We start from the raw sequence: 14,011 nt of genomic DNA on the forward strand, positions 1-14,011 counted from the left end.
CACGGTGTTTTAGTGGCGTTCAATGACATTTTAGCTTGTTGACTTTGCCAATTAGTTAACTAACAGTTGAAAAAAAAGTAAAGGCGGTGAATCTTCAACTGATTTTCCTTTAGCACAGAGTAAGATTTAGACCCTCCTTTACTGTCTGCTCTCTACAGAAACCTGAAAAGAATGAAAACTGTGAGGAGTCAGACGCACTAGTCCAGTCTCAGACTCCGCCTGTTAAACTCAGACGACCTTCGACCTCTGATGGACCCCGGCCCTCCTCCACGCCGCCGGTTATTGCTGCTTCTGGGATGAAGGAGGATGAAGATGAAGATGAGAAGATCATGGCAGAGCTTGAGGTAGAATTTGGATGAAGGAATTTGTGCCAAGAGTCGAGGTAGTGCGCTGTGAAAAACAAATCCTGTTTTCATAAGATTTCTTTAATTATTTATTAATGCCGTGATGCCGCATTTCAGTCAAATGCTAATGCGTTACTGCTCCAAGCACACAGTGGTATTTGTTTTTGTCTTGGTCCCCTAAGCATTACTCTTTAATTATCATCTCATTATGTTTTTTTTGGACTCAACTGAGAATGTGAAGAATAACCAGTGAAGCAATGTAATTATGCAAAAATGTAAATGAAGCAACCAATTAGGAGCTTAATCACAGATATGGTCATATCTCAATTTCTCCCTACACATACACACACACACACACACTCAAATGGCAGATCTTCCAGCCAGCACTGGTAAAGCCCGTCACCCCCAGGTCCATCAACCTCCCACAGTCCACCAGTCCCGAGAGCAGCGCCCCCAGTTTGGGTCAGTGGACATGCAGCAGTTTGTGGTTAGAGGTAACCGGTTAATTCACCCTCCCGGTTTTCCTTCTGCTTAGATCCTTATCATATACTGGATACCCTGGCAACTTTCTGAGACAATTTCTATATACTTCTTTACAACAGTGCTACTAAGATCTTAAATCTGATTGGTCAGAAAGGGCTGGTTCAATGATAATAACCACTTACTTGTGTGCCAGATGCAGCATGTAAGCATTAAAACAGATTTGACATGTTCCTGTAAATATGATGACGTTTCTGTAAGGAGATTTAAGAAAGGAGTCTCCAGTGCCAATCCTGTTATCTTTTATTGCCGTGTTCTTTTGTAATGTAAACTGTCAGCTGGTTCATAAATAACACAATCTTTACGTCTCAGTCAATACTTTGTGTATTAGTAGAGTTACAGTACAATACTTGTGCTCAACCTCTTGTGAATTATTGTTTTAAAAAAACAGATTAAAAATCTGCATGAAAAATGCCTCAAAACGTTGCCAGTGTATGATGGGCATAAAAGATCTTGTCCTCTATTTCTATTAATCTTTTCCTTTCCTCCCTTTTTTCTCTCTCTCTGGAAATTGTGTATTCGAATGAGCTCAGGAAAATTGTGTCAGAAAATCCAGTAGCTGCAACAACAAACGTTCCCATGTATATATTACTGCCGTTCATTACAATGCCATAAGGTGTTGCCATTTCTTCACTCTTTAAAATAAACAATTCGATCTCTACAGGCTTTTACTGCAGCGCTGTTGAACTCTTGATTCTGATTAGTTGTGATGGATTTTATTTTTTTAATGCAGCTCAAACTGTCAGTCCAGTCTTTATTTCAGATCATGGCTTTGTATTAAAAATTATAGTTTTTATAGCAACCGAGGATTTGTGTGGAATTATTGAAGTCGGTGAAGGTTTTCTGTGAGGTCATGAAATGTTTTGTTCCTTTTTACAGTATATACAGTAAATCATCCAGAATGGCAATGACATTTTGTAGAAAATAATATTTTTTCATATGTTTTTTAATGTGTCTTATGCAGCGACCTACAGATAACCTTTACGGAATTAAACCTCCGGCTCTCATGCCGCTTCGCTTAATTGCTTCAGCCTGGGCGGTTTTTGTGCGAGTGTTTTGCTTGCGTTCTTGTTTGTCTGGTGTAATTTACGACAGTGTCACTGTTGCTGTTTAGACATTTCTCGTGTGGGCGCGTGACACACAAAGTGTGTGCTTTCTGTTGTTCATGGCGTGGGGTAATATGTTACGCCGAACTCCCCTGGTGGAAGTGTCATAACAGAAGCGAGTGAAAATCGTGTCTTTTTAAAAAAAAAACCCAAACAAACAAACACACACACACACACACATGCTAGGTCAATCTTTTTCCTGTATATCTTCCTCTTTATAGATTGTGAACTTTATTGTTTTTCTTCCAGGACTTTGCGTTAAAACGTTTTTGTTTCTCCTGGTCCAGAATGCAGGAACTCCTCCAGGGTCGGCTAAGACACCGTCGTCGTCATCATCGTCTCGTCTGAAGCAGCTGCAGCAGAGCAGTCTGGAGCGGAAAAACAGGAAGCAGCGCGAGCAGCAGGGCCAGCAGCAGGTATTTCACTTCTAAACAGCTACTGGCGCTAATGCTTCCGACCAAACCTGACGCCCGAGCTAGGACTGAGCGCTTACCTGCTACGCTAGCACCGTATCCTGATGAAACTTGCTAGCTGAGCGCTAGTCTGTTTTTTTGCTAGCACTTAAGGACATTTCAAGTCGACACACAAGTCGCTAAGCACAATTAGGATCATCTGTCAAGTCTGAAGCTAGACATTTTTTTTGACCATGGGCATGATGTCTACCTCTCTGCAGGGGGTTCAACCGTTCAGCAGACCCCATTTAAGCATTTTGTTTGTTTGTTTTTTCAAATATCTATTGCTTTTTTTTGCTTCCTCCATCTTCATATTAAAAAGCAGAGCTCCAAAGTCATGCCTCAAGCTCACACCAACTTCCTGTAATATGTTACAACAGAGCAAGTCCTCATAAAAAAAAAAAAAAAAGCCTCCGGGTCACATTGTTCTCTTTCTCATTCTTGTGTATGGCTGCAGTCACCTGAGCTACTGGATGGACTTTACCATTTGTTAACAAAGAGTTAATTAATCTGTTTACAAACTGCACCACAGGACTTCCTGCTTTATGTGTCTAAAGAGTTTTTGCCCTTGTGCCATCTTCCCTATGGACTTTAGACACCTATTTCTAGTATGCTGTGAGCTCTAAAAAACCTTTTCCCTTACCTCAAGAGAAATACAGTGTTTAATCCCTTTGTTTAGATGACCAACAATCTATCTAAATGGATACTTCGAAGGTTTCTATGATTCAGTCGTAGCATTTTAACTCAAGCAGCAGTCAGAGCCAAGCTGGATATAACATACTGAATGTATTTTTTCTATATATTTTCTCACAGGTTTTGGCTAGCCCGTAGTCGCATAACACTAATCAGTGGTTTTAAACTTTGGCAAACCAGGAAACGCAGGAAATCTATAGTATCCGTCTTGACTGGATCAGACAAACAAACCTAAAACGGACTAAATCACTATTGCTTCTGCATAAACAAAAATCATGTTGAAAAATAGAAGCAGAAGATGAAAGCAGGAGGTGAAGCAAAAAAGAAAAAACACTCCAGAGATGAAGGAGAGAAAAGGGAAGCACTCCAAAGACTCTCGAGTGACTCTTATCTGCAAGGGCAGCTTTGCAAAGTCACAGCACACCAGCTATTGCCAAAGAACGAAAATGATCAAAAAAAGAGAGGGGGAGAGAGAAAGAGAGAGAGAGAGAGAGAGAGAGAGAGAGAGAGAGAGAGAGAGAGAGGGAAAGGACATGAACACTGAAGGAAACAGACTGAGCGCATTAGAGACCATTAGCTCTCCCTGAAAATGTTAGCTAGCTAGCTGACATACAGCAGTCCGCTGAGGCTGGTTAATCCACCGTAACTGATCCAAGGAGGAAATAGCGACAGTGGAAGATGAGAGAGAAGGAATCTGGAGACTTATGGTGGGAACACATTCTCCACTAGGTGATGTGGAATTAGGTGTAGGAAAGTAAAGACAAACTACTGAGTGTGTGATCAGTGTGTGATGCTCCTGGGATGAACACAAGACAATCTTTATGATCTAGAGTAGAAAAAGGAGTGAGAACTTTAGGGTGTCCATGTTAGACCATCTACAAATGCACAAGGTCAATGGAAATGAAGTGGGTGGGGCTGAGGTTGATTTAATCCTGGGTCTTGTGAGTCACTAGAAATGAAGTGGGCGGGGCTGAGTTTGGTTTGAGATTTGATCATGTAAGCCAATAGAAATGAAGTGGGTGGGGCTGAGGTTTGTTTGAGCTTTGATCATGTGAACTACTAGAAATGAAGTGGACAGGGCTGAGGTCTGTTAAGCCTTGATCATGTGAGCCAATAGAAATGAAGTGGGCCGGGCTGTGCTCGGTTTAAGCCTTGATTATGTGAGCTAATAGAAATGAAGTGGGCCGGGCTGTGCTCGGTTTAAGCCTTGATTATGTGAGCTAATAGAAATGAAGTGGGCAGGGCTGTGCTCGGTTTAAGCCTTGATTATGTGAGCTAATAGAAATGAAGTGGGCAGGGCTGTGCTCGGTTTAAGCCTTGATTATGTGAGCTAATAGAAATGAAGTGGGCAGGGCTGAGGTCTGTTTGAGCCTTGATCATGTGAGCTAATAGAAATTAAGTGGGCAGGGCTGAAGTCTGTTTGAGCTTTGATCATTTAAACCACTAGAAATTGTGTGGGCGGGGCTGAGGTTGTTTAAGCCTTGGTCATGTGAGCCAAAAGAAATGAAGTGGGTGGGGCTGAGGTCTCTCTGGATAAGTAGCTTCACATGAGACCTTTTGGCACATTGTTTTCTTACTGTTTCAAAAATATCACAGCTCAGACTATAGTTTTCTCTCTGCCTGCTAGTATTGTTTGTGTCTCTGAATACTTCATCGATGCATCACTGAAATTGATAAGCTTGTTAACCCAACCCCCTACTCACATACAGTAACCACTTTTTTTTTAACCGGAAAAGTAACAAAGCGACCCTTGAGATGGAGCCAGGGATACCAGGAGATTTACTGTTAAAATCAGAGTTAGATTCTGGATTTAGCCAGTTTCATTCAGCCGGTTCTGAAGAACGGAAAAGCTCACTGAACCATTCAATCTGGTCACCATGCACTATGATGTGAGCATCGCGGCCGAAACCACAGCATGACGCAGATGCCAACCTTCTGTCAGCAACATGGTTGGAGCCAGGCAGCTTCTGCTTTGTACCCAGCCAGAGGTCAGGCTAATTTGGCATGCTAGCATGCCCTGTGTGCTGCTTCTTCACAGAAAACAGCCTTTATATGGGTCTGAAGCTTAGCGGCAATCCTGGTAATAAATCTAATTAGTCCTCTGTCTGTCAGCCATTTTGGCTAAAGTAAGCAGAAACATCATTTGTAAGCCACCCTGGCTGTGGAAGAGATGTATTATTCATTAAAAGTCAAGTGGATTGCTCCTAAATACCACAAAGTCCTGGATTAGCATCTGAAGGTGCCACGAGGCAATGTTTAGCTTTTGTGAACAATTTATACAGTGTGTGTTTTGCTTAGCAGAGCTCTGCTCTTTTTGATGAACTAAAAGTTTTCGTGGAGAAATATATAATCATTAAATAATGATCAAAAAATAAAACATTTTCACATGTCCAGAGTTGAGAGGAAGTATCCTTAATATCAGACGTGTACCTCAAAGCAGACGTGGAAAAGAAATCCACTGGAGAATGTTTTCGTAGCTCAAGCCAACATTGTTTGTTTTGGTGCTGAGGGAGACAGGCTAAGATTACAAGGCTAGCTTGAGGTAGAGCATGTAGCGTATAAATCCAAGCTTAAATCCTTTTTAAACAAAAGTGGCTTGTTGAAATCGTTTCATTTTCTGTGAGCGGTATTGTTTCTGAGGCAAAAGAATCAAGCAACATGAGTGTCTTATTATGTCAGCGTGAATATACGGCTGCTACAAATGTAGGCTTACGTAGATAACATGTATTAGAAGTGAAATCTTTCCATCTGCTTAAATCTTCATGGGCTTCATGGATACAATCCAAGCAGTGATCTCTGGGGTCCAAGCACTTTTTTTTTTTGCAAGTTCATGCTAATTTACATAGAATAATAATAAAACTGTAAAAAAAACTGTAGATGCTTCTTCATAGCAGTTCAGTGCTAACTGGGTGAATTACCTACTGAAAGCTAACAGGCTGATTAGAGCTAAAAGCTAATAGTCAGCTATTTTACTGCTTTTCCATGTAACTCCAAGGACCGGTGTAGTGGGCAGGGCCAAACTTTCATTTCCTACTCTTGTAGCCTAATATGTTTCTGACTAGTTTCAGTGTAAACAAATTCAAACTTCTAAAAAAATTCCTGAATAACAATGCTGCCACATTAGCCTTAAAGCTTTAACACAAAGTATTAAAAACCGTAACACTGTATTTGAGGTAAAGGGAAAAATTGCGTAAAATTGATTTCTTATTAAAGTATTCCAAAGAATTTGATTTAATCTGCTCTTTTTGGGGGTCACAGTATAATTCTACACTTTTGATGAACAGTAAAAATAAAAAGTCCAGACTTTTCACCAGTGTATAGCTGTACAGCAGGAAGTCCTCCAACATTGACTGTTTTTTAAAGGTTTTTTCCCCCCACAATTTTAGCCATCACAATTAACGGTTTTGTCTCTTCTCTTCTTTCCACCCTCGATCACCTCTCCTGACTTGCTTGTTTTTCATGCTTGCACTTCTCTCCTTTGGTTAATTCACATTCCGTCATTGCTTAAAAAAACAATAATTTGGCATGCACCAGACATAATGCTGCACATGCTGCGCTTCATGCCCCAAAGAAATAAAACAAATTCAGATTAAGTCCTACTCTTTTTTCAAATCAAGTTTAAACTTAACTTTTTCAAACCTATCCTACTAGGTCTAATATACAGATTTGTGCTTTTTTTTTTTTTTTTTTTTTTTTTTTAATCCTGAGGCATAACCCTTTTTGCAAGTCAATTCCCCAATGTCCCTTTCTGGCCAATCACAGCCTCTTTCTCTCCTTACTGGCATGTTGCCATTAATTTCAGCCAATCACTGTCCTTCGCTCTGTCCTCCCCTGAGATCTGATCCTATCCAAGGTGATAAGACCGTGAAGGTGAACCGCGAGGACGACGCATGCACGGGACCCTGAGTAGGATACTGAACGGCAGGCTTGCACTTGTTATATCTAATACATTAGGGTAAGTTAGAGTAATTAAATGTAATAATAATGTATCACTGTATGTACAGGTAAATAACATCAACATCAACACCACTGGGTATTTAATCTGTAGCCCATACACAGGTGTGAAGTGAGCAAATGTCATGGGATTTATCAAAAGCGAAAAGGTTTAGTGACAAACGAAATGTATTTTTGTTTATTCAGTTTCTTTAGTTTTGCTCTGGAGCTGCAAGTCTATAGATAACTTAATATAACTAATAAAAAAGAACTCACTGGCACTGAATAACATTTCCATAAAACAATATCAGACTTTTCCTGTACTCGATTCAACGTTATTAAGCTACGTTATGACATCACTAAGCTACTAGGTTTAATAAGGAATAAAACATGATATATAGAAAGAATAATAATAATAATAATAATAATAATCAGCAAATTCATCACCTAGAAGTTGATGGTTTTTCAGTAAAGGAATTTACGCCACAGCAATTTGTCACAATTTGATGTCATTTTTAAACGATCAGTGTACTTTTTATCCATTTCTAGTTACTTGGACGTAACTGTGGAACATCAGAACACGTCAGTTATCCTATAGAAGCTATAAACTCTCAAGTTAACAACAACTAGAGCAAAAAAGGCAGTTGATCATGTTGCAGAAAAACCGCAAAGCACAACATGCTCTGCCCTGAAGATTTCCCTGAAGCTCACAAAAATAAAAGGTTACATTTGTTAAATGTTTGCCAAACAAGTCTCTCTGAACAAGCTGTTACTATAAAAATGACGATGTATTAGAACTAACTCCTTCATCAGACAATGTTGAGATAAAAAAGATTCGATTTTGCGACTTCAAAATTTGCAAAATTTAACTTGTTTGGTGTGGAAATCTACTTGAGGTTGTGAAACTGCAAGCACACGATTCTTCGTCTAAACCCCTTCCTGTGTAATCACACACACAGCATGTAATGACTTTCGATGATAAACCTGTGACATGTCTTTCAGAAAACGTGTGGAAAATTTCGAAAAAGTGCTTGAAAAATTCGGGAATCATGACGAATACAAATATTATAAAAATTGACTTGAAAATGCTGCTGTAGAAAATGAATCAACAACATTTTGACCAATCCACAGTATAATAAAATACACAAAAAAAATACAATCTGGTGCTGTAAAATCTTTCAGGTTTCCAGTATAAATCCCAAATTATATTTTGGAGACGGGGCCCAGCTGTTGTGCTGTAAACCATCAATAACCTAATACTCAACCACCAGGTAGCTATTTTATTCATATTTATTAATTAGACTTTTATTAATTGTTTAATCTTGCAGCTTCAGTGCATAACTAAATAAAAAAAAAGTAATGTCTTGGTTGAACAACTAAATTTGGAGGGTCAAAATCAAGTCAAAAAAATTGAATTTTCCACCACACCATAGACACCTCGAAAGAAACAGAAACCTAACAAACAACATAGCACTTACGGAGAGACCTCACGATCCATGAAATGCATATACGGAATTAGCAACTAACTGTGATAACTGTGACTAATTTAGATGTATTTATTACCAAAATTGTGTTTAGGAAATATGCCTACTATATAGTGTTTGTATGATTAGAATCTTTTGTATTTTTGTATTTCAGAAGGAAACGAGTGCACAGAAAATAAAACAAAAAAAGGAAACCTGTCGAGCGAGGTGCGCTTATTTTCAGAAAGAGTGTTAGTGAAAGAATACCTGATATATTCCATTAGAGTTGGTTTTAATATAGAAATATATACAGAGACAGAGTTTATTCTAACAATTTTAATGACGATCGAATGCACAAGAATCTGAATAGTAAAGTGAGAAAACCCGATTTTTTTCCCTCAAAAAACATGTCATTTCACTTATCTTTTTAAAATCACAGAGCATTTTTTTTTTTTAAACATACAACGTTGGATATTAATTGGAACCGTTTTGAAAACTTTTTTTTAATTAAAAAGCACACCAGATTTTGCCGTTTTATCAGTAAACCAGATAAAGACAATCAGAGCTGCATTAGACGCGAATGTACACGTATTTTATACGCTCTAAGACGCATTCCGAAAGCTCCACCCCCTTTTTTTTATTGGATGTTTACCCTTTACTAATGCAGTCTAGTAAATTTTTTTGTCCTATTATTGTTGCTCAACTTCATAGTATTCGTTTTTGTGTTGCTATATTTAAGGACAGTATTATTATTATTATTATTTTTATCCCGTTAGTGTTGCTGTAATTATGGGCTGTCTTATTAGTGTTGCTCTATTTCAAGACAGTATTGTTTTTATCCCATTGGTTAAGTTCAATGTAGTTTTGCTGGCACCCCAGTACTTTTCTCTACTTAGCTCATCCCAATACTTTTGACTTCCTGTTACATTTGTCCTGTTAGAGTTACAGTAGACAAAGCGCTGTGGTGATTTTCTTTTATTAGTGACGTCACCCTGAGCTTTTGTCCCATCTGCGTCGTAGTTAAGACTCTCAACAGTTACTTTAAGTGTAGTTTGTTTTTCTGCCATGTTACTCTTATCCTGTTAGTGTTGCCTCCATGTTAATTTCTGTCCTGTTAGTGTTGCCTCCATGTTAATTTCTGTCCTGTTAGTGTTGCCTCCATGTTAATTTCTGTCCTGTTAGTGTTGCCTCCATGTTACTTTTTGTCCTGTTAGTGTTGCCTCCATGTTAATTTCTGTCCTGTTAGTGTTGCCTCCATGTTAATTTCTGTCCTGTTAGTGTTGCCTCCATGTTACTTTTTGTCCTGTTAGTGTTGCCTCCATGTTAATTTCTGTCCTGTTAGTGTTGCCTCCATGTTACTTTTTGTCCTGTTAGTGTTGCCTCCATGTTACTTTTTGTCCTGTTAGTGTTGCCTCCATGTTACTTTTTGTCCTGTTAGTGTTGCCTCCATGTTAATTTCTGTCCTGTTAGTGTTGCCTCCATGTTAATTTCTGTCCTGTTAGTGTTGCCTCCATGTTAATTTCTGTCCTGTTAGTGTTGCCTCCATGTTACTTTTTGTCCTGTTAGTGTTGCCTCCATGTTACTTTTTGTCCTGTTAGTGTTGCCTCCATGTTAATTTCTGTCCTGTTAGTGTTGCCTCCATGTTAATTTCTGTCCTGTTAGTGTTGCCTCCATGTTACTTTTTGTCCTGTTAGTGTTGCCTCCATGTTACTTTTTGTCCTGTTAGTGTTGCCTCCATGTAACTTTTTGTCCTGTTAGTGTTGCCTCCATGTTTTTGTCCACTTTTTGTCTCTTTAGCATTGCTGTACTCGTCTATATTGTTTACTCTCGACTTGGGTTCACAGCCCTGTTACTTTTTGACCTTTTAATGTTGCCGTAGTTAAGGACTGTATTGTTTTTGTCCCATTAGAGTTGCCGTAGTTAAGAGCTGGACTGGTTTTGTCTCTTTAGTTTTGCTTCATTGTTAGTTTTTGTCCTGTTAGTTAGGCTGTAATTTTTGTTCTTTTGCTACAAACTGAGAAAAATTACATATTACATTGAGAAGCATTACATAATTACAAGTTTTGCGTCTTAGAGTTTGTAAAATACCACAAATGAAACTTACTATATGATATTATTACTGCAGTGGACCTTTAGTCGTTGCTGCTAGTCCTCCCGAAGAGGATTTTTCAAGATTCAGCCCTGAAAATACAGCCGCTAGCATAAAACAAGAGATTCTTTCTTTTCTATGCGTTGCACTTTTAATTCTTGGGTGACACAGAAGCACAGATCTCTTGGTTTTCAATCGGCTTGTCTGCAAAATAAACTGCAAAAGCACACGTAGGAATGTCTCCGAATGAAAGCGTGAAAGGAAAAGTGTCGAAAAAAACCTGAACTGTACATAGACTGTGTTATTATAGTGTACTAATTTAGTGACTTTGTATGTAAGAATTTTTTTTTTATTTTAATGTTAATAACAAGATGTTAGTGAGAAAACAATCATGCAAAATTCGTAAGATTCCAAAAAGAGCGAGAGCAATTCGGATGAATATTTTACACCCACCGGCTAACGACTCCTTCCAGCTTTCATACGAAAAGCTCGAGTGAATTCTTGCGAATTTTGCCTCTGTGAGACCACGTTGGCGAAACTGCATGTACCTGAAGTCTGCATGCAGAAGCAACTCTGTACGCTGTTTTTTGAGTGTAAAATAGAAATGAATTCTGTATAAAAAAACCAAAACAAAACAATACAAAACATATTTTTTGGTTATAAGATAGTATCATATCATGTACGTGTCAGTGAGCTGATCTCGCTCGCTCGCTTTACTGTCGTCTGTAAACCTCGTAACTAAAACTATTGTTCAAAACTGTGATTAGAACAATAAACAACTGAATGCACATTTCCAACCAATACGAATAACAGCTGTATGGAGAAATTATAATGCTGCTCTTGTGGGGTGGGGGAAAAAAAATAATGAACCTTATGTACCAGAGACTGTTGGTTTTGTATATTACTGTTGTGTTTTTGTGAGTATTAAAGTGTTCAATCTTGTACTACGGTCTGAATCTTTATTATCATGCTCTCTTTCTCTCTTTTTTATTTTTATTACGGATGTTTTACATAAAAATCAAAATTGGGTTACGATTTAGTCCTGGTTTACTCATTTAACTATTAAAGCCACTTTAATAGGAACACCTTTACATCTGCTTGTTCACGCCACCATGTGGAAGAAGTACAATGCAACCACTCTTTACACCCATAATGAGCAGAAAAGCATCTCAAGGCATCAAATCCATGAGGCAGGTGAAATGGGTGACACCAGCAGAGAGCATTTACAATCCTGTCATCCAAGAGAAGGTCTCTGAAGCTACCAGTGGACACGGGTTTAGCCAAATTAGACGGGTGAGTATGAAACAAGTTATAACTGGACCGGTGAAGTCGGAATAAAATGATCACTGAGTTTGTGTATATAATTTTACTGTAATCAACTTTGTTTTATTTCTTTTTTTTTTTCTAAAACACTGTTTGGACCATTTGTTCTGAAGTTGGAGAAAACCTAGGAGTTTAGATTATGCACACACTCTCACATCCTTCATACTTTGTTAACTGGCATATGTCATATAGCCTTTGCCCCATGACCTCACACCAAACATAGCAAACCATCGGCACAAAATACATGTATCTAGATAACAACAATAACAACAACAACAACAACAACAACAATAATAATAAATAAATAATAATTAAAAATATCAAACTAAAAGTATATTTTTATAATAATAATAATAATAATAATAATAATAATAATAATAATAATAATAATAATAATAATTATTATTATTATTATTATTATTATTATGTAAAATATAAAAATATTAAAAATCATCTTTGTTCACATCAATACCTCCAAATATACCAAATATATCAAAAATTAATTTAGCAGAAAAAGAAAGAGTAGAAACGGCTTCGAATTATATTATTTGAATTGCCAATATTATAATCAATAGCAGTTAAGTCATAACTACATAAACCAGGAATATCCATACCGGCATAATAATATGTAAAAAAAACAAAAAAAAAACAGTCATAAAGACCATAAAAAATTCTTTTAATGAAAAATTCCACAGCCTTTGTGTGTGTGTGTGTGTGTGTGTCAAGGTCAAATAGTATTTTATATATACTTTGAGACAATGTTTATTGTAAAAGGCGCTATACAAAATAAATTGAAATATACATAAAGCACCAATATGTCCAATAGAGAATACATGATTAAAAAATGATTAAACACTTAATATCTAATCTAATAACTATCTAATACCTTAATATCTAAACACTTAATATCTCTTCATGCAAGAGACATAACTCAGTAATAGGTCTTTCCAGTACTTTGATTTGTGTCTTAACACATACTCTACTTTTGCATCTTTTATGATTTCTGGGTAGAATCATTACTAAAGTACTAAGTACTTAATCGCCCTCTATTAAAATTCACTAGAGTCATGTTGTTTTCCAAAACAGGTCAATTTTGTGCTGTACTTGTTTCCAGCACGTTCTTCATGCCTACCGATCAGACCAGGTGGTAAAATAGGTTTTTCTTTAAACAGCATCATATATATAAATATATAAATATATATATATATATATATATATATATATATATATATATATATATATATATATAGCGGCCTCTGCAAAACTGCAGTAGCAGCAGTTGTTGAGGTAGTGCAAATAGAAATAAACATAAATATAGTAGTAGATGAAGTATTCACAAGGGTTGAGGTAGTGCAATAAATAATGAACAATATAACTTATGTGTGTGTGTGTCCACAGAGTTGAGAGAGAGAGAGAGTGTGCGTGTGTGTGTGAGAGAGAGAGAGAGAGAGAGAGAGAGAGAGAGTTTTGTACAGTTCAGTCCTGGGTGTTGAGGAACCTGATGGCTTGAGGGAAGAAACTGTTACACTGTCTGGTTGTGAGGGCCCGAATGCTCCGGTACATGCAGTGTGTAGTGTAAATGTCTGTGATAGAGGGGAGAGAGACTCCGATGATCTTCTCAGCTGTCCTCACTATCCGCTGAAGGGTGTTGCAATCCGGGACGGTGCAGTTCCCAAACTAGGCAGTGATGCAGCTGCTCAGGATGCTCTCGGTGGTCCCTCTGTAGAACACAGTCAGGATGGGGGACGGGAGATGGGCTTTCCTCAGCCTCCTCAGGAAGTAGAGGCGCTGCTGGGCTTTCTTGGTGATGGAGCTGGTGTTGAGTGACCAGGTGAAGTTCTCTGCCAGATGGACACCAAGGAATTTGGTGCTCTTGACTATCTCCACAGAGGATCCGTCGATGAACAGTGGAGAATGGTCACTCTGTGTTCTCCTGAAGTCAACAACCATCTCTTTAGTCTTGCCGATGTTCAGAGAGAGGTTGTTGGCTTTACACCAGGCTGCTGTTGCACCTCCTCTCTGTATGCTGACTCGTCGTTCTTGCTGATGAGACCCACCACGGTCGTGT

At 38.0% G+C, this 14,011-nt stretch overlaps 1 protein-coding gene across 11 annotated transcripts in view; it reads left to right on the forward strand.

The window, feature by feature from the left end:
- The window catches only part of srcin1b (SRC kinase signaling inhibitor 1b), a 50,261-nt gene extending 38,712 nt beyond the window's left edge, over positions 1-11,549 (forward strand). For 6 of the 11 annotated variants that reach the window (XM_058395186.1, XM_058395197.1, XM_058395229.1 and 3 more), the window contains 3 exons: positions 159-344; positions 716-838; positions 2,278-11,548. In XM_058395186.1, coding sequence (XP_058251169.1) covers positions 159-344; positions 716-838; positions 2,278-2,421 — 453 coding nt within the window. In that variant the 3' untranslated portion in view covers positions 2,422-11,548. Of the gene's footprint in view, positions 1-158; positions 345-715; positions 839-2,277 lie in introns of those variants that run through there. The other 5 variants (XR_009205000.1, XM_058395192.1, XM_058395211.1 and 2 more) reach the window with 5 other exon arrangements.
- The last annotated feature ends 2,462 nt before the right edge of the window (positions 11,550-14,011 follow it).

Source organism: Hemibagrus wyckioides, linkage group LG01, assembly GCF_019097595.1.
Source record: "Hemibagrus wyckioides isolate EC202008001 linkage group LG01, SWU_Hwy_1.0, whole genome shotgun sequence".
NCBI lineage: Eukaryota > Metazoa > Chordata > Actinopteri > Siluriformes > Bagridae > Hemibagrus > Hemibagrus wyckioides.